The following is a 26182-nucleotide window of genomic DNA, read 5'->3' on the forward strand; positions in this document are numbered from 1 at the left end:
GAGGCACTGAAAATGATGTGCCTAGCCTGTATTAGTCACTTGGTACCAAATACGTCACTATTTATCGTATTTGTCATCTCAGATTCAAAAACTTCATGTATTCGGCACCTGATATAGTTCGGTTTGTCGTATCTTATCGTGTGTCATTTCGGGACTAAAAATAGTAACACACTTATTCGTACGCTCGATCGACATCTCGTGGGGTAAGTACAACACCCTCTATTGATACACAAACTGACTCTCTACACGTTTAGAAGAATATATTTTCACGTTGTTCATTTACAACAAAAAGCATATGGTCTTTCATAAGTCTTGGTCACACCAATAATTGGATGCAATGAGACATTCAGTCGAAATTTTGGTCACTCGTGCCATACGCCATGATCCTACTCCATGAGATCAGCACAAAGTACGTCCAAATCACTAATCACCCAGTAATAGCTATCAAAAAAAGTGGAACGTATGCGTCTCAGGACGCCACCGGTCGATGAGACCTGTGAGCAGTACTCCTCAATTGGCGGGAGAGGTATCCTGCCACAACCTGCCATTGGAGCTCTGGACATCATGAGAGCAAAAGATATTAGTACTGCCCGTGCGAGTGGCTCGTAGAATCGATGGTCTAACTTCTTAATCGTGTGGACACTTTGGGCTTGTAATGAAATCAACTGTAAAAGGTATCTAATACATGTACTAAATCAGTAGCAAACTATCTGCTGCCCAGTGAAAATCAGTCGTCCCATATGGCTCTCGTCGTAGCATTGCTGAAGAAGGTCAGAAAGACCACCATAAGTCATGACAATTATTTCAAACTACATTATTCAATATGTAGTGAATAACAAATTAGAATATATTATAAACTTCACGGTTCAATAAGTATGCGAATAAAAAATTAAAATATATTATAAGATTCATGGTTCAATAAAAACATATAATATATTAAAAAAATAAGTATTACAACTAATAGGTGAAGAACAGTTTAGAATATAAACTATGACTGTGAATAACATCAAACAACAAACTAAAATACAACAACTCTAATACACTATAGTGCGATAGAGGCATGATTGTTTACTGTCGAATCGGCATGTCCTCCTATCTTAGCCAGGTTGTTTGCAAAGTTTGCACTTGCGTAGGCGTCAATAGCCTCTGCTTCATTCATATCACATTGCAACCTCGTGGCTCCATGCCTTCTAAGACCCGTGCGTCGTGCTATAGGATAAGGTACATACTTAGACCCCTTGATCACTTTGTAGCTGTTTTTGATGTTGAAGGACCATATCTTTGAATGCCATGTGCTCCTCAATGCATGGATTGTGATGCACGGTACTATGTACTGTGATCCGTCGTTGCCACTCATGTCTGCGTAAACGACTAAGCCCTAATTCGTGTTTTTGTAATTAATGATAATATATCTTTTTTGACTAACATATTTGAATGAGTTATGAAAAGGTCAGTTACAAAGATGTTATGTAGCTAGAAGATACATTAGTGGAAATTATGAAAACGACTAGCTGAAGGTGAAGGTATAATTATAAGGCATTTTCTTTTTCCAGTTAAAGAAGATTAGAGAAGAAAAATTGACCGGATTGATAGGATAAGTGACGTACTATTACGAGGGGTTGATGTGGCTTTACTTGAGATGTCTATAGTGACACAATTGCTTAAGCTTGTATTTCATATAGAGTGGGAAATTTAGTTTGAGAGAAACTAAGGAAATGTTGTCTTTGAGATGTTTCTTAGCTATGGCGGTCTGACCGCCAGAGAGATCGGTCTAACCGCTATATCAACTTAGTCGATACTTAGTAGAATTCAGTCCTGGTCTAACCGAAGAGTGTGTCAGTTTGATTGCCAAACGAACAAATGGGTTTGGACCCTTTGGTATAGCTGGCGATCTGACCGCTGGCATGGCTAGTTTGACCGCCCTGAGAATAGAGTTTTGGCACTTTGTTCCCAGCTTGCAGTCTGACCGTGAGGGGTCGTGGTCCGATCGCCCTGAGAATAGAGAGTTTTGGCACTCTGTTCCCTGCTTGTGGTCTGATCGTGAGGGGTCACGGTTTGACCGCCAGACGTGTATCAGAGTCATCATCACGCATTTTATAGTTGTTGTATTTGCGACGATTCGACCACCGTTTGTGCTGCAGTTTGACCGCCCAGTGCGCATAGATGTCAAATGATTTGCAACGACCATATTCTTGAGTGTGGGCTATAAATAAGAGCTTGGCTGGTTCAAGCAAGCCCTGTAGCACTTCACTACAACTCATTAGAGTGTGAGAGCATTTAGTGCGTAACTTTGAAGAGTTTGAGTACTGGGGCACTAGTGATCCTTCAAAGAAGCGTTATCGACATGTTACTCTTGAAGGTTATCGTCTCCTAGACGGCTTGGAGGTTGTTGCGTTGTTGAGCCCTTCAAAAAAGATTGTGAAGGAGTCACGACGGTGATTGTGAGAGGCTTTGAGCACGCATTGCCGGAAAGGCTAAGTGGTACTCCGGTGGAATCGATGTATTGAATAGTTTTTGTTCTATTCCGACTTAAGATCAAGTTGCTCAGTGTGAGCTATTTCTCATGTAAGGATTGGATACTTGATAGAGAAGTGGTTAGAAGTTTGAACTCACCTCAGCGTGGATTAGAAGTGATTAGCAAATCACCGATACCACGAGATAAATTTCGTGTGTCATCCTTTGAGCAATTTACCTTTATACAATTTACTTTAGACAATTTATCATCCTACAATATAAATTATTGCATGTTACCCTATGATTTCAATCCTTGACATAACTATTAGTTATTTTCATATTGCTGTAGTGATCTTTAGTTTGTTTTCGCAAGTTTCGTCGATCGCTTAGCAATTAGTTTTAAATCTACCTATTCATCCCCTCTAGTCGGTACCCTAGATCCTATAGACGTCCAATGTATGTAGAAGGTCCTTGTTGCGGTATGAGATGATGCAAACTCATTCCACGTTGCCAACGACATGTGTTCCCTCCAAAGTGAGGAATCACAACCAGCTATCATTGCTTTCACCCTTAACCGTTGAAAAGGCGAGAGGAATGATATGATTATTTGCATCTGCCACTATTGCTGTCATAAGGGCACCGTGATATTTGCCGCTCAGAAATGTGGCATCGACACACACAACCGGCCTGCAATGTCTAAAATCTTCGAAGCATTATTCAAAGGATCAGAATAACCTAATGAGGTATCTGTCAGTGGTGTTGAATGACCTATCCTCTAGCTTGATCGTTCATTCGCCATGGCCGCTGAGTCCCTGGATTCGTCATAGCAATCTTCTACAATAACCTTGAAGCATAGTTGTAGGACTTCTTGAAGTTTCAAACAGCATCTTCAACGTCTTCTGCTTCGCTCGTCACAAGGTGTGGTAATTATTCAGCATACCCGTATTAGTATGCACCTCCTCCATAATGGATTTTGGTGATAAATAAATATCCGTGCCGACAAGCGCGATGAGGAGTTGGGCTATGAACCTCGCATCAATGGCGTGGCTCACATTCATAATAGCCTCTTTGATGTATGTATGGAGGGTGTCTCTACTGTTTACAAAATAGTTCTCATATTTTGACTTACGTGCTCATACAAATTATGGACAATTCGGGGTATTAATACACATGAACTCATACTTCGTAGGGTTAGACCAGGTACATTTCTGATCCATTCTTATCATTACAGCATAGTTGCTAATATGGTGGATGACATCATCCTTGTTACGAAACTGTTGCTCAACCTAGATGTCGCTATTCTGTCATCCCCAGTTAGATAAGGTTTTATACTCAACGACGGCACAACCCAGCAGCACAAAAGTACTCGATCGCCGGTACCAGATCATCGTTGTAAGCAGCTTCTTCATTCCCGCTACCACCGGCTTCATCATCCATGCTTCCTGCATCTACCTCAGAAGAGTCCACTCTAGCTCCCTCTCTACCGGAATTGCCCTCCCCAACATGTCCTTCATACTCTTCGTGCACCATCTGCTGGTTTGATCCTTCTACGTAGTCACTGCATTACCTTGCACGAGTCGTAGTACTATATTTGCGTACACCCTCATATCAAAGTTCTCCTCTAATTCCTTGCATGAGTAAAAAGCCCATACGTTGTTCTTTCTCATCTCGAACAATATATGGACAAAGACCGAGTTGTTTGGAGCAAGCCATGGTTGCACACCTTCGAGGATAACAGTATAGGATTACTGGTTAACACACAAAAGACTCATAATATGTGATTTCAAGCTATCTAGCTTATTATATACCTCAACTGAACTCTATATGTGATAGCAGTTCTAAATTGTTATAAGCCTCTCGTGCAAAATTGCGAGACGCTCTCTATAATAAATATGAAAAGTCATATCGTATCTGCTAAACAAAGGTGTATCTAATAAAATAACTATTTAGATATATGTGAGATACACAACTAACTACGCTCCTCGATAAATAATAAATAAATTACCATTACAATACTTAATAATGCTAAATATTTAAGTAATTAACAATGCTAATTAAATGATCAATATTGAATTCAAACAAAATAATTAATATTTAATATTGAATAAAAATATTAATTAAACTAACATGAAAGTTATATTGAGTAAATATTCAATCTTATTATAAATTTACTTCAAAATTATTTTAGAAGCTAGTTTCGTTAGATTTCTTTACACCACAATTACTCTTTCATAAGTCAGAAGCATTTTTAGCATGCCGCTCTCAATCTCGGTGACCATCTTCTTTTTACGTTGAATACTACTATGGCTATAGTTCCTGACTAAATTTCAGTGCTCATTTTTAACAATGCACTATTAATCTATTTATAGATTTATTTATGCAGAGTGAACTAAATGGAGTAATGGACTAGTCTACGGTGAGTAGAAGCCAAAAAAATATTACTCTATTTGACTTTATAGCTGTTTTTTTAACTAAGAGCAGAAGTTCTTGTGCGCACTACTATTTTAATGGATTAAAATAAAATATTAATTAAACAGACGCACACCAGATTAATTATTATTTTTTAATTTGTCAATTTTTTGGTACATTGTGATTTTAATCAAATCTTTGTGTCCAATCTAAGTTTTTGATCTTTCTAGAATTTATGTTTTCCCTTTTTGCTTCTTTTCTCCCTTTTCTCTTATTACACCAATATCCTACTTACACCTATAGAGAACATGTATATACTAGACCATGACCCTATGCTACCACTAGCATAAAGGGCCACCACTAGGCTATCCTATTATAAACTAATTAAACAATCTAATTACACTGACTAATCAAATTTATGCTAATTATTATTATACAATCTACTTACTCTAACTAAGTAAAAAATTACTATTATATAAATTCATGATAATTACTGTTATACAAATTCACACTAATTACTATTACATTAACTAAACAAATAATTAAATAAATGTAATTGAATGGATTAAATAATCTACTGACTCTGATTACTATTATTGCTGTAAGTATTAATTAATTACAAATTTTAAGTATTTACTATAACTCGTGTTGCTTCTCCTCTCCGCACACTGCGTTGCTGCATCTCTTGTCCTCTCCTCCTTTTCTCATGCTTGTCCTCTCCCCCTTTTCTCATGCTTCTCCTCTTCCCTCGTGTTGCATCTCCTTACCAGCGAACACTCATTTTATAGCGAAAGACTGCAGTGCGGAAGCAAACTAATAAATGCGGGGACAACAACGCTTGGGTTCAAAAAGACGATAAAAGTGAAACAACGCGACACGATGTGACTGGGTACACCGAAAGCAAGGACACGACGCGACGCGAGCAGCACGTCCGAACTATATTCGGCACCTAGGTACCGAATACAAGAAATTTTCAACACATAAGGTGCCAAATACAGGCCAGTTCCATTATTTTCCGTGTTTTAAGTACTATAATCGATCTTTTGGTATTTAAAGTGCTGAATACAGGTAATAGATTTAAAAATACGTTAATATATTGTTTATTTTAACAAATATGATGGTGTTTATTGCCTATTTTTTTATTTTTACCTTTATATCCACCTACGAAAAGACACGAAGAGATACAGATCGCGATGCTACAGTGCCGTACTAATACAATTTACTACCTCATTGGGGCATGGCATATGAGGCAACGCCGATCCGCTCGGGGCATCACATGTCAGAGGTGAACGCAATGGAGGTAAACGCAAATCAGCTATTTTCAGCAAGAAAATGTGGCCCGAACTCCATTTGCCTCCGGCGAGGTCTCTTTGCCAGAAATGCGTAGGTGACTGGTCAGTGCCTCGGTGGTGGCTGGATTATGAAGTACCAGTGTTTGCTTTCGGTACTGATCAGTCCAAATTGTAGTGCACGATCACGGTCAGCAGCTTGATTGAGTACATGAAATAGCGTTAGATTTCTTTGCTTATGGTATAAAACAGACAGTATAAAAATGTAGAATATACCACCACGAGATAATCATTAAACGTGGAAATTATACGCTGGCGCCATAGAGAGAACCATAGTCACTTCCAGACGAATAATCACTATTATGAGGAGAGTTAGGGCAGTTTCAATAGTTGAGCTAGCCGCTAGCTTTTATTTTACAGATGTGTATGGCAGAGAAGCGAGTGAAAGTGAAGATAAAAACTAGCTGCTAGCTCTTATGAGTATTTTATAGTTGTAGAGGAGAATTTTGAAGAGCTATCTCTTCATCTAGTCTATGCACAAAACAAGGCTCACCTTAGAACATCTCTGCTCTGTGAGATACGAAGAATTGAGAATTACAGGACTCGTATAATTTTTAAAAAGTGTATTCTAATATTTCTTTTGTCCGCTTGATGCATTAAACAAGTATCAGCAGTTGAACCTTTTGACATGGTTCGAATAAATCTTCCTCCCATCTGCATATCAAAATTGGATCTGAAAATTATAAAAACTTCTTCGTCCACACTGTACCATCCAAGGAGCAATTGAAGATTTTATTTCTGTTGTAGCTGCAGTTTTCTATTTTCAGCCTTAAGGTCCCTTTTATAAGACTTAGATAATTTGATGATTATAAGTTGGTGTTGTTATACTTATTTATCTATGACGTATATATATATATATATATATATATATATATATATATATATATATATATATATATATATAGGACACCTATTCTATACTCCTAGGAGTATGTACTCCCACATGCAATATACCACCTAAACAAATACTTTATACTCTTTTATCATTTTTAGTATACTCTAATACTAATTCTAAGATACTCCAATATGAGTTGTATGAAAAAAAATTCAATGTTAGCCTTTCATTTTTGCTATATACTCTTTTTTATACATAAAAGAAGTATATACACAAATTATGATAAAAATCATGGAATTTCATAAAAAATTTCGTGGGATTTGTATTGTAGTATCTTATAATTACTAATGAAGTATATTTAAAGTGATAAAGAAGTATAACACACGTGTATAAGTGGTATATGAGAGGTGGGAGTACATACACCCAGGAGTACATACTAGTTTTCCTATATATATATATATATATATATATATATATATATATATATATATATATATATATATATATACACACACACACACACAGCAGAATCTTGATTGTATTTTTTTGTCCGGGTACGACACTGGTTTGGATTGGGCCGAGACCATCCAGATTTGCCATATATGAAGGTTTCGCTCGACCTCTGAGGCGCATTGCCGGGATCAGCCTTGAGCACCTGATTAGGCTTGCACAACCGTTTTTCTTCGAGAATCAAAATCCCGTCGTGAAAGGATTTTCGTTCTTTCAACGCTTCAACAGTTTCCCTTCACAGTTCTCTTTTCGACAAGATTCCTAGATCATTCCTTTCAAGACGGTATTATCTCCTTTCACTTCACGATTCATCTCGAAGGAAAACTATTAGAGATGAGAGAAAATAAAAAGAATAAAAATGAAAAAAGAAATCAAAATAGGAACGAAATGAAGAAAATATACTTAGAGATGATCTTATGAAGCTGGCACGAGCACACGACCCCATGCACATCTTGGCATAGCTAACCACTGTGTTCTTTTACGGCAAATCGCATGAGACCTGCCCACCAGAAATTCAGAATTAACCGTTACATTCAACTTTATCCGTGCTAGTGGCCCAAATGGTAAATTTGGGATGAATTCCTTCTATATCTGCTACTTTAGGCAGAATTATCTTATGCATGTATATTTAAGGGAGTGATTATTTACATGCCTGTTTGATAGGTAGGATAAAACGAATTTATTTTAAATTTTGGATTTATTATTATTGTCACGTCTTGAGTGGGACAATTGTGTTCGGGTGTTTTTTTAGACGACTTCATCTAGACTATTTGAAGAATATTTTTTAATTCTGAATCATCTTATCCCACCATTTTTCATCCGGAGTAGTCGCGTGGCCGGTTTCTAATACTCCACGGATGAACAGTAATCACATGTTTTTAGATTTTTTTTTCTGAATTTTTCTCCTTTCCTCTTTCATTATTTGGACAGTGGGTTGTCGTGCTCTAAAATTCATGAATTTTTTATAGGTCCTATAATTCAAAATGAATCCATTTAAAAGGATTCACATCAATAACCAATGTAGGTTTTAAAATAAAAACTCTAAAGATGACTATTTTAGAATTTCTAGCAATTTTTAAGCACTAAAAAAATCCTAAAAATCTAGTAAAATTCACTAAAATTCCTCTTATGTGGCATAATAATTTATAAAATTATTTACAACCCTATGTTACTTGTGAAAAAGTAAGTTACTTTGCAATACACTATTTATATGTATTTTTATCATATTCTTTTTAATTCAATTTGAATTCAAACAAATGGAAGCATTCACAAATTTAGAGTGTGATATCAAATAAAAAGAGAAATGTTAGCAATCAAACAAATACCTACACAAAATTACATGTCTCCGAGATACCCCTTCTCTTCCTTTTCTTCTACTCATTTGTTTTCCTTGACTCGTCACACCCTGCACAATACACAAATACCTATAATTTTCGAGATACCTGTAGGTACTTGTCTTTGGCGCAGTGGTATGACAGGTCAAAGAAAGCGAATGACGAGAAGAAAAGGAAGAGGAGGGGTATCTCGGGGACATCTAATTTTGGGCATTTACTTGTCTGATTGTTGATGTTTCTTTTTTTTTATTTGATGTCACACTCCAAATTATGCAAAATCATATTTATATGTATTTCATAAGAGTTTGGATGAATTTACGCATTTTTCAATTCGTTAGAATTCAAATTAAATTAAAAAGGGCATATCACATGAAATGATAAAAATGTATATCACATCGTAAATAAAGTGTTCATCTGATTACTGTAGCAAAAATATTTAAAAATAGTTTTCGCATCCTAGGCCTTAAAAAATTAAGCAAAAAATATTTTAAAAATAGTTTTCGTGTCCTAGTCTCGTGAAAATATTTTTGCATATTGGTCCCGCAAAAATTACTATTTTTACATTATGGTAGTACGAAAACCCTTTTTCGCGGGACCATGATACGAATATGTACTATTTTTTAATTTGCTGATTTTACGTAATATTTTTGAAATTACTGTAGAAACAATAATACTTTTAAATCAATTCTTGGTTTCAGCGTAGTAAATGCCGTGTGTGGTATTAAACGTGTCGAAGTGAAGTTTATGATTGGCTTTCAATTTCACGTTTTCCCATCGATTATTCATTATGTCTTTTCTATTTCATGAAGCTTTTCGTACTACACGTACAATGCTTACGTAAGTGCATCAATACTTAAAGCATGTGATTGCATTATATGAGGTTATATCTCTAATATTATTTAAATGTATGATACAATATATCTATATGAGTATGCGAGTATATTGTACCTGTGTGCACGTCCGATTTATACTTAAAAATACTCTCTTCTTTGAAAAATATAAGACATATTTTTTTCTCGATTTTTAAAGTTATACTTTGAACATTATTTTCTTATAAAATATATAATTTACAGCTACAAAACTAATATAGTGTGAAAATATTTTTAATTATAAATCTTATTGTATGATTTTTATATATTAAATATACTTATAATTTATTTAATTGCTAGTTAAAATATATAAAGTTTATTTTTTTAATAAAATACACCTTATATTATTAAACGAAGGAATATATAGCCAAAAAATCCTATTTCTTCGCAAGCGCGAAGAATGGTAGATTACGTAAGTCAGTGCAGAAGGCGTAAACCATTGCTCATAAAGGCGGAAACCTCGGCTTTATTTACCACTTCCATACGGCCATACCTGTGGAGCACGCTGCACGCGCGCCCTCTGCTCTCCTCACGGCCGATGGCGACGGCCGCAGCCGTAACCGCGGCCTCCACGTCGCTCCGGCCGCCGTCTCCGTTCCCGCATCGCCTTGTGGCTACAGTCTCCACTCTGTTCATCCTGATTTTTTTCTATCGATCTCGTGGATTTCTCGCCGTCGGTCTCCTCTAATCGCCCGCGCTTGTACTCTCCTGGGTTGGCCTCGTCGGTGTTGTTGGGGGATTCCGATTCACTCACCTGGGCGGAGAACATTCCTCGCTGATCAAAGGAGGCGGTTCGTGTTCTGTGCTTGCTCTCTGTTTTTTTTTGGGGGGTTGAATTTGCTTGTGCGCATTGGGTAGGTGCTTCTTGATTGGAAGTAACGTCCATGGTACGAATTGTTCGATTTGTTCTGGTTGTTTTGGTACAATGTGATTTCTGATTAGGAATTCCATGAATCGTGGAAAATCTTATGACTGAACAGTGGCAGTATGAACATGGCCGTAGAACTGTCACTGTGTATTTTTTTATGGTTTCTCAGCATTAAAATGTAACCCTGGAATTTTAACATGTCAAGTAGCATGACTACTGTTAGAAAGTTTTGATATGATTACTTTGGGGTGCTGATGCAGACTTATGATTAATGTTGATACTACCCTGCAGTTGTTAGATTTTGTGATTTAGCCTTTTACCCTGCAGTGACATTTCTTAATAAAGCTCCTTAAGAATCCTTAAAGAAGACCATTGAAGTCGATAGGCTGATTGATATGCTGAGGGACGCAAATCCTAGAGAGGTAAATGTACTGTATATCTTCAATCTGGCTGGTCTGACCATAGTAAGATCAGATCACCATTCTTGAACAACAATTTTGTGCTGTACTAGATTGCAGTTCACATTCCACTCCATTGATTTCCTCTGAGGGGGAAAACACTAGTCTGTAACTATGCTTCATTTGAGCCTGCTTCCTTTGATACTTGTTTAAAATGAACCAAACTGAGCATATATTGCTGAGTCTATCACTGGAGCTCAAATTTGATTAACTACTTGAGCTGTACAAGATAGTTGACAGTTGACTTCTAAGCTGTCGAATTGCCTTTAGTCTCCTTACTGTCCTGTTCTATATGCATATAAAAGTGTTTGAAGTGTACCTAAATGTGTTACTAGGTTAGACTATGTCTATTATATCATTGGAAAACTTTTAGGTGGTTATTCTCTGTTGAATCAATTGCAGAATCCTCACTTGTTTTAGTGTTACTTTTGAGTTTTGACATAATGAGTTCACCTGATTAAAGTACTAATACACCTTTTTTTGCTTGTTAACAGCTTGATCAAGTAGTGGTTGAAAATGTTCTGGCATTTGACGCGGGTTTCTGAGTTCGGCTGGCAGCTAGAATTGATCTGTGCTAATCAGATGATGATGAAGCATGGTTTCACATATTGATACTACTTTCCTTGCTGTGGGTGCTATTATCTTCTGTCTCAGTTAATCTAACTTGCAATTGATGTCTCTCTTTGCCTCTTCAAAAAGATTATGAAGAACTGGCCGAAAATGTCAGGAACATAGTTGACCGTCTCGTTCATAAGACTGATGTAAGAACCGTGTTCCATCATGCATAGTTCCCCATTATAGTCATGCTGCCTTCATGTTGATGTGCAGTGCCGAAACTTTGGTAATTCCGTTGTGATTACAGATAGGCTTTGCATGTGCTAATTTTACCCATGTGTTATGCAGCAAAAGATTGAACAATCAACTGATGTTCTGAAGGCAATAATTAGTCCTGTAATGCATGAAGGAGAAGATGTGAAGTGACCACCAAGAGATCCAGATGCTATAAAATTGATGGAGAAAGTAAGCCCATGTCTCTCCCTATTTTTCTGCACACTTCATGATGGTGCTTCCCTTTATATGCATTTTGTCGAGTTCTTTGTATTTGCTGTGGCTGTGTAAAGTTGAACTTTCTTAAACGCATGTTGTTACTATTGTCTCTACTTCTAAACAAACATTTTGTGGGCTTCAGAGATTCGATTGTTCAAGTGTGGTTTTTCTGTGTCACGTTGTGTACCTAGAATTGCCACATCACTGATTTTGTGCTTCCAGATTATGTGAGTTTTTATGCAACTCTGATATTCCCAGGAAATATCACACCGAGAACAAGAAGGTCAGCTAGATGAGGGATTTCTGTCTGAAGTTAGTGCTCAGTTGAGGCAAGTAAGTGTTATTTTTTGGTGTTTTGGGCAAGCAAGTTGTGCACTACTCCTAGCATGATTAATTTTATTTTTATGTAATAGTACATATTTACATGTGTTTAGGCTAAACAAGATGGAGATAAGCCAGGGCTTCAAGCTATGTTGCAAAAGGTGTTGCAGTTATATGCTTACAAATCTCTACAAAAGCGCAGTTACGCTTATAAAGGTGACACTTTATGCATTACTTTTAGACTGTTCAACTAGAGATGTTGAGAAAGGACTACACTTTCATTTTATTCCTTAGTGCTTTTCTTCCTTTTTTTCTTTAGCAAGTTGTAGTTCCTGAAAAGTTTCTCGAATCAGTAATACATGGTCTGTATTGTTCTCCATAGAGATTATTTTCTTTAGCATCTACTAGTTACCATCTCTGATAGATGGAGAATGTGCAATGCAGCGCCTGAGAATGAGTGGATCAAGTTGTTGCTTGATGGACTTACAGTAGGAAAGGGAGATGTTTCATCTGATGAACTTTATGCTATTATAAATAAGAGAATTGAGAGGGTCTTAATTCGCACAGTAAGATCCATAACCTTCTGAGTTCTGCAGAACGCATGAACTATTTTAACTTGTCACTTTTTTTTTGACAGGAAGGTGGTTCTTATTAGCGACGCGTACTTGTTGAGTATCTAAAAGAGATAAAAGCTAGAACAGAGGAAGTTGTCAAAATGCTTCAAGGACCGACAATATAATGTCTGGTGGTCCGGTTTTGCACAATACAGGTTTTTCTGTTTGGGCCTAGTCTGATGAGCCACCAGGTGAAGCTTCTTGAAGGTTCTGTCAGAGAACTAAAAGTAGGCGCATTCCCCCCTATTCCCCACACAGTTTAGAACCTGAAAGTTCCATTCCATTCTCTGTTTATTAACAGGTTCTGCCTTTCAGATATAACTGATGCTGGGACCTGCTCAACAAGGGAAGCACAGGAAACGGGAGAAGAGAGATATAGAGCCAGGAAAAATGCGGGATTGCAGCTGTTGGCCTGTGTTTATTTGAGTGATTGTGCATTTCAGTTTCCCAGTTTAGCATTCATCTCGAATGGCTGCCTGGTATATCCCGTTGGGGGTAACGAGATGTTCCGGTTTTTGCCTGACTCGAAATTGTGATGCACGGCACCAGACTTCTAAAATCGAATATAATCAGCGATGTAGAAGATCCAGACGTGATCTTGAAGTGTTGAAGAATTCTTGGTGGCTCCTGATTTTGATCGGGGAACTTGACCAGTTATGTACATGTCCTCCAAATCGATTTCTCAATTTAGCTATTATCATCTACATCTATGTTGACACTCAAATCACTCACCTGAACAATATATGCCCTCCAGCTGCTGATGCCTCGGTGGATCGTCGATGCCTTGCACATCCCGACTACAGAGGTTAGATTTTTTTGCGAGGTAGATTTTTCCTATAAAAAAACTGGTAGTGAGGTAAACCGATCAGAATTGGAAAGTTATCGTGCCAAATTATAGAGCTGGACGACGCGATCTCGTCTTGACCCAGTGAACGGAGACGAAACAACCAATCAAACCAGTGTTGCTGATACTGGTGTCTAATTTTTTTCCGAACCCTTTAAATTTAAGTTGAGTTTTAAGACTATCTCTAATCATATATTCTTTATTTCGTTTCTAATAATTTTATGACAAAAACTAAAAAAAAACGATTGGAACATTAAAGAAAACGAAAATACATTCTTAAAGAATTTTTTATCTCCGACGATGATCTTTTAAAAATAGTCTAACAACCGTGCCGAATTCTGAGTCGAGTCGGATTCCGACGCTCAGGTAACAAACCAAACACAACGTGCCGTGTGCCAGTTCGTTCGCTTGTGGCAGTTGGACTCTGACTCCCCCAAACTCCATGGTCCAACCCAATCACGCGCACGGGCAGGCGTAGCCTCCTCGTCTCTTCCCCTTGTGCTTACCAGGCTCCATGCTGGGCGTGTTCCTCCGCGTCCCGGCCCCGATCCCGCCTCTCCTCCCCGCGCCGACGCGCTCTCTCCTCCTCCGCCGCCGCAGCCACCGCCTCCCTCCCGCTACGCCCATGGCTTCCGCCTCCGTCCGCGACACCGACGCCAAGAGCCCTGACGCCGCACCGGCCCCGGAGCCGCCCGAGAAGCCGCTCCCGGGCGATTGCTGCGGCAGCGGCTGCGTCCGCTGCGTCTACGACGTCTACTACGACGAGCTCGACGCCTACAACAAGGCCCTCGCCGCCCACTCCTCCTCAAGCTCCGGCGGCAAGGCCTCCGCTGATAGCAAACCCAGCGACGATGCCAAGTCCTGAAGCGCGTGCCATGTGTATGCTCTCTTCTGTTCCCAACTGAATTACTGGCCGTCTTATCAGATATTCCACTACCAATTCTTGACACTGAAACATTGCACTATCATTGTGCCTGCTGTGGTATGTGCTAGAGTGAGATGCTTTGGCACTTCACCCCCATTGTTGTGTAACAAGAGAAAGTTATGATTACCAAACAAGAAAGATTCAGTTTTTGTGTGAAAAGCTTAGCATTTTATTCATCTTAATCAGTAGTGGAATTCTAGTCAAGGAACCCCAACCAATCACCAATGCCATTAGAATCGGGAGAAATTAGCGAGTTACATCTTGCCTGTCTCATCATCACCATCATCATCGATGGTGAATGCAAGGTGACACACACCTGTTCACGCATTGACGTAGAACTTGCTGATCACCGTCCGAACCACCAGAGGGATCCTCACCGCGTGGGCGCCGTCCTCCCATGTCAGGCTGCCGAAGGTGTACCTCCCTTGCACCCTCAGTTTAGCCTGGAATGTCACCTTGAACGTCGACCTGTTGACTGTCGAGTTGAAGGTCAGGAGGGAGGGGCTCACGGAGACGGCCACTCCTGGAGGAGCTTCTACACGAGCTCTGTACTTTGACATGGCCGGGCCGACATTGGTGACTGTTCTTGACACTGTCAGTTTGCCCCTCAGTTCGGGAATTGTGATGGATGGCACATTCAGATTCAACTGCGAATTTGGTGTGTGCTGGCAGGTCGCATGCTGTTGAGCCATGGAGCTGATGGCCGAGTTGTTGTAGCCCATGGAGCAAAGGAAGCGCACATAGTCAGATGTCCCCATGTCGTACACGAGACCGGGATGTGCGGCCTTATTTGGATCCACATGACCACCTCCGTAATCAAATGGGTTTGCCTGGCTGTAGGGTGCTGCCTCGGATACAATTTCAAACCCATATTCGTCATGGACAGTGGCTGCAAAGATGTCACCTTGTTAGGGCAAAAAACATCTCTGATTATAGAAGCAGAAGAGGGATTACCTGTTGTGACCAGTGCTGATTTTACTGCAGCAGGACTCCAATTAGGATGCGTTGATTTGAGGAGAGCGACCACGCCTGAAATGTGGGGGCAGGACATCGAGGTTCCTGAATCGATCTTGAAGTTCACAGATCCAATGGCTGATGATATGGCGGCAGCAGGTGTCCATGCGGCCAAAATGTTTACACCTGGGGCGGCGATGTCTGGCTGCAGAAGTTGGAAGTCAGAAGAAGGCACAGGGTCTCTTCAACCAAGTAGAACAGGCACTAATGTTGACTGACTTAAGGATGAACAACAGGAGGAGATGGTTTACCTTCAGAACAGAGGGTGACAGAGAACTTGGACCCCGAGACGAGAAATATGCAACTTCTGGGCCTATCAGTTCTCCAAGAATTGTTTTTGCTGAGCCAAATTGAACCGTTGGGTTTCTGTGTAGAGAATATAGAAGTTATTAGAAATCTGCTGACATATAATAATACCTTATTACTATATTTTCACAACTGTTGAGACATATACAAGACTGTTTTGTGTACCTCATGCTAGTAGTGTACGCAAGTATAGCTGTTCCAACTTGATAATCTACTTGAAGACAGGGAATATCAAATGAAGACGCAATATCCTTGGTTAAGAACTGGGCGAAGATGACTCCAACACCACGAGCTTTCTTGACAGTCTCCACTGCCACTGCTGGTGATCTCTGTACTCGTGTTTGGAAGCAAAGCACCACATTTCCCTTCACTAGAGTAGAATTCAGAGATCCTGCAGTGCAGCTTCTGCAGAGACATCAGCCAATATGGAAGTTGAATTCAAGGATTGATCAGAAGAGACTGAGGATGACAAAGTTTACCTTGCATCTGTATCATCAGCATTATTAGATGCAATATCTTCAGCATAGACTACATGCATACTTTTGGAAGGATGCTTTCCGGAGTACAGTGTTTGACCCTGCATCATCAGACATCAGAATGTGAGGCATAAAGATGGGCATATCATCCGCTTGCAAATTACAACCACAAGTCCCAACCGAAAAATTGCAGATGAAACTCTTACCACATAAGTGCTATTGTTGCCAAGGGTGATCTTTGCAAGGAAAATCCTATCAATGGTGCCAGCAGCAACGGTCACAATCCAGGGTGCTGAGTTGATCACCGTCTCTGAATAAGGTCCGGAGTTTCCTGCAGAGCAGACCACAACAATTCCTTTTGCAACAGCATGGAAGGATCCGATGGACAAGACATCATCAACATAAGCAGGGAGTGGTGGTGCTTGCCCCAGGGACACTGAAAGCACATCGACACCGTCGTGTATGGCGTCGTCAAAAGCAGCAAGGATGTCTGCAGAAGTACAGTCTCCGGTGGCCCAGCACACTTTGTAAACGGCCAGCCTTGCCCTGGGTGCCCCTCCCCTTGCTACACCACTGGCAAGCCCTCTGAAGTTTGCATCAGCCACCAGAGCACCGGCAGCAGTGGACGCTGTGTGCGTTCCGTGTCCGACAGCATCTCTCGCGGACATGAACTCGTATATGTCGGTCGTGTTCATCTTCCCGTACTCGGCTTCGTACCCTTTGATGTACCATTTCGCGCCTATTATTTTCCTATCCTATCATGAATCTGAAGTCACCAGCAGGATAACGAGTAGAATTCTCTCCTATCGTATTGCAAGTAGTCGCAAAAAATTTTACAACCAAATGGTAAGGTGAAACTTAAGTGAAGGCTAACCTATTGCAGCTGGAAGCATTGAATCTGTCTCCGGCGACACATCGTCCTTTCCACCGCCGTGGAACCTCGCCGACGCCGTCGTCTCTAAAACTGGCCGACTCCGGCCATATCCCTGCGAAGTGCAAACCAAGAATTCCTCAGTCTTAGCACTGCAATGTCAGTCCCAAGCCCAATTGCTACTGCAAATAATGAAGAGAAATAGTCTCACCGGTATCTAGTACACCGATAATGGAATCCTCCCCAAATCTACTCTCCGAGAGGATTCCACCCGAAGGTGACGGATTCACTCGCATGAAATCCCATGTCCTAGTTGTGTGCAGGTCAAGAACACGATTTCGAACCACTCGCACAACTCCAGGCCAATCTTTGACACCACAATTTAATTCGAGAAAAAAAGAATAGCATAGGTTTGTCAAGAACACACATCAAAAGACGCAGGGCCTGAGCAGAACACGAGATCACTGAAATGTGAGCTCACCGGCAAGCCGCGCCGCCTGCCTGTCCGTGAGCACGGCGGCGAACCCGGAGAAGCCGTGCCTGTAGCTATAGAGGATGGCGTCCTTGGCCGCCTGCTCGCTGCAAAGCTCAAGACCAGAGTGAGGAAGCCATGGGCAAGCTTAGAATCAAGGTAATCAATGGTCGCCTCCTCACCTGCCAAGGACGGCGGCAAGCATGCCGTGGTGCGAGTCCCGAACCAGCGCCGGATGCAGCTCGGGGTTCCTCTCCCCCATGTACACAATGTACACCTGCAGCGACGCCAAGAAAGCAAACCTTTTCAAGGCACCAGCCAAGAACAGCTCATGGATCGGGAAGCTGAAGTGAAGCACCACTCAGGCTCACTCACATTGCCGCAAGAATACGGGCCGAGCTGAAGCAGCAGCAGCAGGAAGAAGACGAGCAAGGAGGGCATGGCCACCATCACTGCGTGCGAGCTACCTTAGCAGCTCGACTCGGCAGCTCAAGCAAGAAGAAGCTGACGCAGATGGAAACTGGAGTGGAGTAGTTTGAAAGGTAGGAGGAGCTAGGGGGGTTGGTGTGGTGTGTGTAATGTGCGGCGGCCTCCTCGCGCTACAGGATCAAGGAGGCTTCCCTGGTTGGATTCGATTCAAATCTCGTGCTTACTAAACACCGCACTGTTCCGGTGCGGATTGGTTTGTTTACTCTTTGTTCTTCCGTCCTGACGCAGGGACGTGCTCCTCGATCTGGGTTTCTTTAATGGAGATGCCTGCTCAGTGACCAGTGTCGTCCATCTCTCTCTGTCTCTCTCTCTCTCTCTCTCTCTCTCCTCTCTCTCTCTGCCGTAAGCTGTGTGTGCTGCGTGCGTGGGCCGGTGTGGCGTTCGGCCGAACGTGTCGTGCTCGTGGCCGAAAGGCCGAGTGCCTCCTCCCTCGGTGCGTGCTCAGTTGGTAGCTTCGTGGTGGAGGGTTTGGTTTCCTTCTCGTGTGGCTTTCTCCGCATTTTGTGATGGGTGGGAGAAGGCGGCATTTTTGTGACGTGTTCAGTGGTTTGTTTTTGGGGCCTTGCTTCCCCAACGGGGATGTGCCCGACAGCTCTCTAGAATTTCTCTACACATGGACAGGATACAAGACCATTGCTTCTTGGGTGTTGGACCACGGTGATCATTGCCGGCCTCGTTTGGGGCTTCTCATCTACCTTCCGAAAAATTCCAGTAGAAACTCTGTCTCTGCTCCATGGGAGCCTCAAAAGTTTTAAACTTCGTTTAAGTTCCATTTTTCTTCTCAAAAACTTGACCCAGAGCTTTATTTTTTCTTCAAAATGATGGCATTTTATTGGAGAAAATAAAAGTGGCAAGTCTAAAAAGGCAGGAGTGTTTTCCTCTATTTGGGAATTCCTCCAAAGATCGGAAACTTATATCTACATTCGATTTTATATTAGTAAAAGAGAGTTAATCTAGTTTATAAGAACGATCACTTTGACACTATAATTGATATAATGTATCGTAGGTTATTGTTGCTAAGCACGACTACAACTTCGACTTCCTATAACGATCCGTAATTACTGTCTCAACCACTGAGGCAAACAACCCGACAAAAGAAAATGTCCGGTGAATAGAAGGTTCGAAGTGTTCGAAATCGCCGTCAAAAGATCCATACCCACACCCAAGCCTGCAGCCACACGAACACAGGAAGGCACCCTGGGCCACCATGCCATCGAGAGTAGATAGATCTGGTAAGGGAAGGAGCACAAACAACGATAGGGGGCTAGGAGGTGACCGCAGGGGTGGATAGGGCTAGCAGCCGCGTTAGTTTGTCGCCAGGATGGCCATCGCGCTATCGGCTGCCCATCAAGCCGCCGACTGTGCCGCCCGGGCCGCCCATCATGCTGTGGAGTCGACCACCTCAATGGCCGACGACACGGAGCAAGAAGACCACAGCACGATAGGAAACACGGCAACAATGGGCTTCAACAGCAGGGCCATCAGTAGCATGCATAGCAAACATAAGAAACCCACGTCGGACGCATCGCATAGGTCTGCAACCAAGCCGCCGAAGAGCAGACTGGTCGCCAGGCATCCGATGGGCACAATCACACCGTTGCACCAGCACCGATAGGAATCGACACAGAAAAGAGGTCACCTTCTGTGCGCCCCAACCACGGGTTGGGCCAGATCTAGGCCAAGAGCGGCTAGATCCGGCTGGCAAAGGTACAGTGACACCCGACGATCATAAGATCCCGAGCTGCAAAAGGAAAGGAGGGAGAGCGAAGGAAAAAGAAGAGGGAGGAGAGGCCTGCGTTAGCTACCGCTTGCCGCCACGACTAGCTATCGCCGCCACCTCCAGGGACGATGATGGTGACGATCACACCGAGCAGACCAACGAGGTGGGGAGCGACAGGTGAAGGAGTCGCCCTTAAGTCACCTCAGAGAGACAACACGAGAGTAGTTCCTCCCTATGACTCTTGACCCAGAGCTCTTAGATTCACTGTTTGCATCGCCGTCACCATGTCGCTGGCTTATCCCCGTAAATAAGTCATATAGGAGTAGTGTACATTTTCAAGAGAACATTCCATGTACTTAATGGGATCATCATTAACAAATCTGGTAACTTTATTTTTTAAAAACTTATCCTGGTAACTTTAGATTAAGTAAGAATAGCACACTAGCACTACCCAGACGATCCAGTTGACCGAGGAGTGGACTTTTTAGGATCAGTGGGCGCCATTTTTCTCTTTTGAAGCTTGATCAGTGGGTGCTTTTGTTTCAAGTCCCTACCGAGCTGCTTTCTTCTCTTTTTCAACTTTATTACAGCAGTAGACGTCGCTAGATTTTCCACCCCTTTTTAAGTTCAAACCTGAGGCCTCGTTAATGGCGTTCGGTCGTGATGCCTTTGCTGAGCCCTGATGGGTGGCGGCAGCGTGGGATAGCAGTGTGCCGCAGGGCAGGAGCGGCCCCCCGCCCGCCAGGAACCGGGGATGGGATGGGATGGGATCACCACCTCACAATTTGGAAGACCGGCAGCTTTCCTTGCGGGGCTGACTGTCGAATGAGTGCTGAGAAAGGCCAAATAGTTTGCACTTTTCAGCAAATCACTGTTGATTTGCAGCCAATTTCTTCCGTTTTTCCTCCCATCCATCCTGATGTGCAGAGTGGCAGCAGCAAAATTCAAAGGATACGGCTACATTATGTGTTTGAAGTCAATGCTCTGAGTAATAATAAATAATGTCTAATGGCATGAATAATGCTATATGTTTATTGCTAGGTTTTAAAAAAGAGTGTTAAATATATACATAAAAACCGTAATTTCCAGTACAAATAAAGATTATATTTGTTTAAATATGATTAACTATCTTGCGGTGCTAATATAAATAGCGGTGCTGAAATAAGTATTTTTGCCCTCCGTCTAAGCAACTGTGCACTGCATTTGGGAAAAAAAACAGTTTTTTCTGTAAGGACTTCCTTTAAACATCTATGGTACATGCTCTATCATGTAAGTGAACAATTTTCAGACGAGCAGTTCGTACTTCGTAGCAACGTTCCCTGGGACGCCAAGCCACGTTTGGAGCACGTCGTTTGTGGGCAGCTGGGGGCTGTGGCAGTAGTAGGTAGAACATTTACTGGGCACGGATATCTTCATGCAACTGACGTGATGTCATGTCAGCCTCACCGTCCTTGCCCCCTTCAAGTTTGAATCGCCTCGACGACGACCATACACGGGGCACACACCGCATTGGGTTCAGCTGTAGACTGTAGCCGGTGGACAAGATCCGGCGCAGTTGCAACGGGTCTCGCTCCGTGCTGTGTCGCGGCACGATCTGATTTCACGGGGGAGGGGACGGCAATTGTCGACGGCGAGCAGACGCTATCCTTCTAGAACTCCGGATGTGGCGAGCGAGAGGAGCGATAGCGAGCCAGATATGGAGCCCGCTGGAGTCGATTTTCTCACCAAATCGCTAAGGTACTGATTGTTTCTTCTCTGAATTTTGGATCGTAGAAGCTCATTTTAAAGTAGATTGTGCTATAATTTAGTATATATTTACAAAATACATTTTCAAAATTTAACCGTTTATTTGTAAAATTCACAATCCACAATTTAGGAACAAACGAACAGGACCTAAATTTGTTCGAGATGCTGCATCTCCCCCGTTGCCGCAGCGTGGGTAGTCAAGACCCCTGGCTAAGCAGTACGATAACACCATAGCTCCTGCCCTCTGAAAACTGTGAAGTACAGTACGATAACACCATGTGCAGCGCAGACGACCGGTTCAATTCTGAAAGCATTCAACGAGATGCCATTCTGAATGTGAAAAATACGTCATTGGAGTAAGGTCTCAGCCAGCTTGAGCGCCTGTTTGACATGGAAACATTATGGGCTTCCTGTTTACAGAAGAACAACGAGAATTTTCTTGCACCTTTGAATTCTTCAGTGATGGATTGACGTTATTCAGCAAAACATCGACCAGATCGGATTCTTGCTTCAACCATGCAGCAAGTCATTAGCATGTACATCATTGGGCTTGTATGTGGCCATAAATTACAAAGTCGTGAAATTTAGTACATCCCAGAAAGGTTCCATGTTGTTCAATAACCGGAGCTGCTTCTTACTGGGACGGTAGCATTATGAATGAACGGTCAGGTAGGCTTTTTTGTTTCCAGCAGGAAGCATTTTCTTCGGCTCTCAACCTGAACGTAGATGAGCTCACAGCACAGCTCCTATTTCGGTGGTCGACGGTCAGGGTAGACTATGTCCTCGATATATTCCTTGATATAATTGGCCGTTTTGTTTAGATTCTTGGCAACACCTGAAGCGACCAGTCCAGCACTCCTCTTAAACCTGCACCATCCTTATACATCAGCAAGTCAATATAACAAACTGGGGATCAAGAAGAGGAAATATAAACGGTAGCTTTCCTTCCCAAGAATTCCTGTCTGGCCAAATCCCCAGGTCTCTGTTGTCCCTGTTTGTGAGAGCGGGTGGCATCTGCGAAAAGAAGCAGGATGGTAGTACTAAAATCAAGATTAATCTCCACAAAGGATGACACCAGAAATAGTTCACAGATAACAAAAAAAAAAAAAGAGAGAGAGAAGAGAAGAGAAGGGACTGATGGGTTCAAAATAATATTGACCAACAAAACTAAAACCAAAACCCTTCAAGATGACCGATCAGTTTGACTAAACATAAAGGCAATACGGCATCAATTCGACGTCATCCTTCCAATTTCTTCAAAAGAAAATAAGTGGGCATATGTATATTATATTTTGGATATAGCACTGCAGCTGACTGTGGTTAACAAGTATGACCATGTCCCAAACAATGTGCTTGGTAGATCACACTAAATTCCAGCTTTGACATAGGGCTACCAGGAATACAAAGAGGATGAAGTGATGAACCACCAGATATAACGTCGAGACAAAACTTCACATACCATCCTTCGAAACATATGTTGGAGCTTGTTCAGCAGTCGACGATTTTCTTTCAACCAATCTGCTATCCACCAATAGCTGCAGGGAAATTTCTCACTTTTATTAGGTCCACGTAAAGAAGCCTAGCATACAAGAAATATAAAACAACTGAAAATGTACATAAGCACTGCCTATTAGTGAATCTTACATGTCAAATATACTATTCAGAAAGCACTCCATATTTCTGCTGGTAGGCAGACAAAACCCAGTCAAAAGGAAGTCAACACTAAATAAAAAGGTGAATTTAAAACGAGTGCTTACTAATCTTTTCTAAACAAGAATTTCAATTCCTACAAAAGATATATGGATTACTAATTTGTCGGGATACAGACAAGGCTTGCAGGGGGGGGGGGGGGGGATGCAGAAAAATACGACAAGAGGAAAGGTACATCTTCTGCTCAATGGCTGGCCCATGATCTTGGCATCTTATCAAATTGCTACAGCTGATTGATATTATGTTGAAAGGAAAGGTAGAAAGAGATCTACCCATGGCCTCCTCCTTGTGCAAATATTTAGGTTTCTGCGTGGATTTGGAATCACAATAAACAACGATCGCTAAATCAAGCAAAACACGACTATGATTGTACGGTATCATTAAAATCACATCATTTCTCTTTCCAGTGTTTCTTTTATCTGAGGTCTACTTATCATGAAGATACCAATATGATCAGTATCTCCTACACTAAAAATTTGAACATATTTGTGACCATGTATTATGTGCTATTCACTAATTATATATGCTGTGGTATTCATACAAATGAAAATTAACAGAAACAGGTCAGATCCACACGCCGTCAGTCAGCCGCATGAGCAAACAACATCAACTGCGAATCTCAGAGCTTAAGACTGTAAACAGGATAGGCAATCCAACCTCAATTCCCCGGCAATACGGCAACAATGTCTTGCCCTCGCTCTCACCACCCTGACCGTCCCTGTTGTCCACGAACATGGAGTATCCCGCGCACCCGTACCTGAACTGCCTCAGATCATGCCCCTGCGCCATCGCCTCCTCCTTAGGTTCATCCACAACGTAGCTCGGAACTAACACACCAAATCATCGATAGCCTCATGAGATCTTTGGACCAGGCGTAAATCAAACCGCAAAAATTAAAGAAAAGAAACAAATTCGCATCCAAAAGGAGATAATTCCGTGGACTGGGTGGCAAATATCGATCGAATAGACGGCAGATTTGTGGCCTATCGAGCAAGGATTTGTGACCTTGGGGGATGGACCGGGGGATCCCGACGCAGATGGGGTTGTAGCCCCGGGACTTGAGCACCGACGAGTAGTAGAGGCAGCCCTTGCACGACTTCCCCTTTCGCGGCGGCGCCGGACCCGCCGCTCCTCCGGCCGCCGCGCCGCCGGGCTCCGGCGATGCCTCCCCCATCTCGCGCTATCTCCCTCCCTGGTCTCCTCCTCCTCTGCTTCCTCTGACGGAGAAATCTCTCGGTCAAATGGGACCCCCGCGCCGGCTGCGATATGGGACCCGCTCACCTTCGCGACTTGGTTCCTTGCTCACACCCAACAACAAAGAACGATAGCCGACGGATCCGCATCCTGCGGCTGGCATAGAGCCCCATCTCCTCCTCCCTCAAGCCGCGCCGCCCTTTCTGGTCTCGTCCCGTCTTCCTCTCCCGATTCGCCTCCACAAACCCTAGCCCTAGCCTCCTCCCGTCCTCTCCATTCTCCCCGCCTCGAGGCTATGGCGCGCCCCCGCTTGCCCCTGCCAGATCCGCGTCGAGCGAGCGACGCCGCGGCTTGCCCCGGCCCGCGCAGCGGTGGTGCCGTGCCGCGCTCGTGGCACGCTGCCGCCCCGCCCCACCCGCAGATGTCGCGCGCCTGGACTCCGCCACCTCGTACGCTTCCCAACCCCAAGGAGCGTCGCGGCGGCCGGTGATAGAAGTGCTGGCCCGCTTGTTCATCGGCCACATCCGCGTCGAGCGAAACTGTAGCTTGCCCCTGCCTGCTCGCCGCCGCACCGCCCGTCGACGTCGCGTGCCGGGATTCCGCTGCCCGCGTCAGAAACGATGAAAACGGGCGGGAGAAATGCTGTCCCGTGCCGTCCTATTTTCTATTTTTCTATCGGCCGTTTTCGTATTTTCGGGATTAAAACAGAAATGGAACGAAAATGAAAAATTTAATAAAAAATAGAGCTGAAAACGGTTTTGCATTTTTTTTCCTACTATTTTTTCGAAATCTCGTTTTTATATAGAAAATTCCCGTAATATTCCTGTATTGCAGGGAGCTCACTCGGATCTTGGAGTTTGTTGACAAAGTGCTAGTTAAAGAGCATGAGCAGATAGCGATGGGTGACGCATTGGACACTTATGAGTACAATGGTGGTTGCAATGCTGCGTCCGTGGCAGATCGTTCGGCTATGAACAAGATGGTGAGTCTCTTTGGTAATGGGCAGGTTCACGAGCTTAACGGAGAGACATATAATGGAGATGACTGATGAGGGCTCCGAAAGCTTGAGCTCTGCTGAGTCTGATGAGGTGAAGGGACTGCATAAGAAGAGTGTCAATCAGGTTTAAAAAACCGTTGAAAACCCCTCGATATTCATTAAAACCAGTCAATTCAGTTCGCACTGTATTTTAAATTCGATCGGTTTTTGAATTTGAATTAAAAATATAAAAAATCACAAACAATTCTAAAAATACTAGAGACAACTCTAAGACTTTCTATAAAAAATAAAAAAAATATGTCATTTGAATCATATTTCATGGAGAAAGAGTTTGAAAAAAATGCTAAAAT

The 26182-nt window shown here is 42.4% G+C and overlaps 3 protein-coding genes and 1 pseudogene across 5 annotated transcripts; 2 read left to right on the forward strand and 2 right to left on the reverse strand.

Annotated features, from left to right (window-relative positions):
- The first annotated feature begins 10298 nt into the window (after positions 1 to 10298).
- Positions 10299 to 14006, forward strand: LOC133902318 (uncharacterized; annotated as a pseudogene).
- Positions 14007 to 14305: 299 nt separating this feature from the next.
- LOC133901792 (uncharacterized) lies at positions 14306 to 14859 on the forward strand. Its single transcript, XM_062343291.1, has one exon. The coding sequence runs from the start codon at positions 14427 to 14429 to the stop codon at positions 14775 to 14777; it is 351 nt and encodes a 116-aa protein (XP_062199275.1). The 5' UTR covers positions 14306 to 14426; the 3' UTR covers positions 14778 to 14859.
- Positions 14860 to 15140: 281 nt separating this feature from the next.
- On the reverse strand, positions 15141 to 18749 carry LOC133901790 (subtilisin-like protease SBT3.6). 3 transcript variants are annotated; one of them, XM_062343288.1, is made up of 10 exons: positions 18352 to 18749; positions 17986 to 18253; positions 17716 to 17871; positions 17508 to 17619; positions 16840 to 17383; positions 16637 to 16734; positions 16323 to 16562; positions 16103 to 16217; positions 15792 to 15996; positions 15141 to 15726 (listed from the first exon to the last, which is right to left on the reverse strand). In XM_062343288.1, exons 3-10 carry the CDS (start codon positions 17798 to 17800, stop codon positions 15158 to 15160), a joined length of 1968 nt encoding a protein of 655 aa, XP_062199272.1. In that variant the 5' UTR covers positions 17801 to 17871; positions 17986 to 18253; positions 18352 to 18749; the 3' UTR covers positions 15141 to 15157. The 3 variants fall into 3 exon arrangements, with proteins under 3 accessions (XP_062199272.1, XP_062199273.1, XP_062199274.1); XM_062343289.1 differs by having other exon boundaries at positions 17986 to 18749; XM_062343290.1 differs by lacking the exons at positions 17716 to 17871; positions 17986 to 18253; positions 18352 to 18749 and having other exon boundaries at positions 16840 to 17388.
- Positions 18750 to 22360: 3611 nt separating this feature from the next.
- On the reverse strand, positions 22361 to 25063 carry LOC133902052 (uncharacterized). Its single transcript, XM_062343631.1, has 5 exons — positions 24647 to 25063; positions 24299 to 24468; positions 23391 to 23466; positions 22875 to 22945; positions 22361 to 22797 (listed from the first exon to the last, which is right to left on the reverse strand). Exons 1-5 carry the CDS (start codon positions 24813 to 24815, stop codon positions 22678 to 22680), a joined length of 606 nt encoding a protein of 201 aa, XP_062199615.1. The 5' UTR covers positions 24816 to 25063; the 3' UTR covers positions 22361 to 22677.
- Between the last annotated feature and the right edge of the window lie 1119 nt (positions 25064 to 26182).

The sequence above is a fragment of the Phragmites australis genome, chromosome 20 (genome assembly GCF_958298935.1).
Source record: "Phragmites australis chromosome 20, lpPhrAust1.1, whole genome shotgun sequence".
Classification (NCBI taxonomy): Eukaryota; Viridiplantae; Streptophyta; class Magnoliopsida; order Poales; family Poaceae; genus Phragmites; species Phragmites australis.

Bases quoted from the DNA above. Each gene is read 5' to 3' on its own strand.
- LOC133901792 (XM_062343291.1), top strand. From the start codon at position 14,427: ATGCTGGGCGTGTTCCTCCGCGTCCCGGCCCCGATCCCGCCTCTCCTC.
- LOC133901790 (XM_062343288.1), bottom strand. From the start codon at position 17,800: ATGCGAGTGAATCCGTCACCTTCGGGTGGAATCCTCTCGGAGAGTAGA. The intron at 16,563-16,636 runs GTAAACTTTGTC...ATGTCTCTGCAG, and splicing joins GCTGATGATACAGATGCAAG to AAGCTGCACTGCAGGATCTC. The intron at 15,727-15,791 runs GTAATCCCTCTT...ACATCTTTGCAG, and splicing joins ATCAGCACTGGTCACAACAG to CCACTGTCCATGACGAATAT.
- LOC133902052 (XM_062343631.1), bottom strand. From the start codon at position 24,815: ATGGGGGAGGCATCGCCGGAGCCCGGCGGCGCGGCGGCCGGAGGAGCG. The intron at 24,469-24,646 runs GTCACAAATCCT...TTGGTGTGTTAG, and splicing joins CCCCCGGTCCATCCCCCAAG to TTCCGAGCTACGTTGTGGAT. The intron at 22,946-23,390 runs GTATGTGAAGTT...TTCTTTTCGCAG, and splicing joins AACATATGTTTCGAAGGATG to ATGCCACCCGCTCTCACAAA.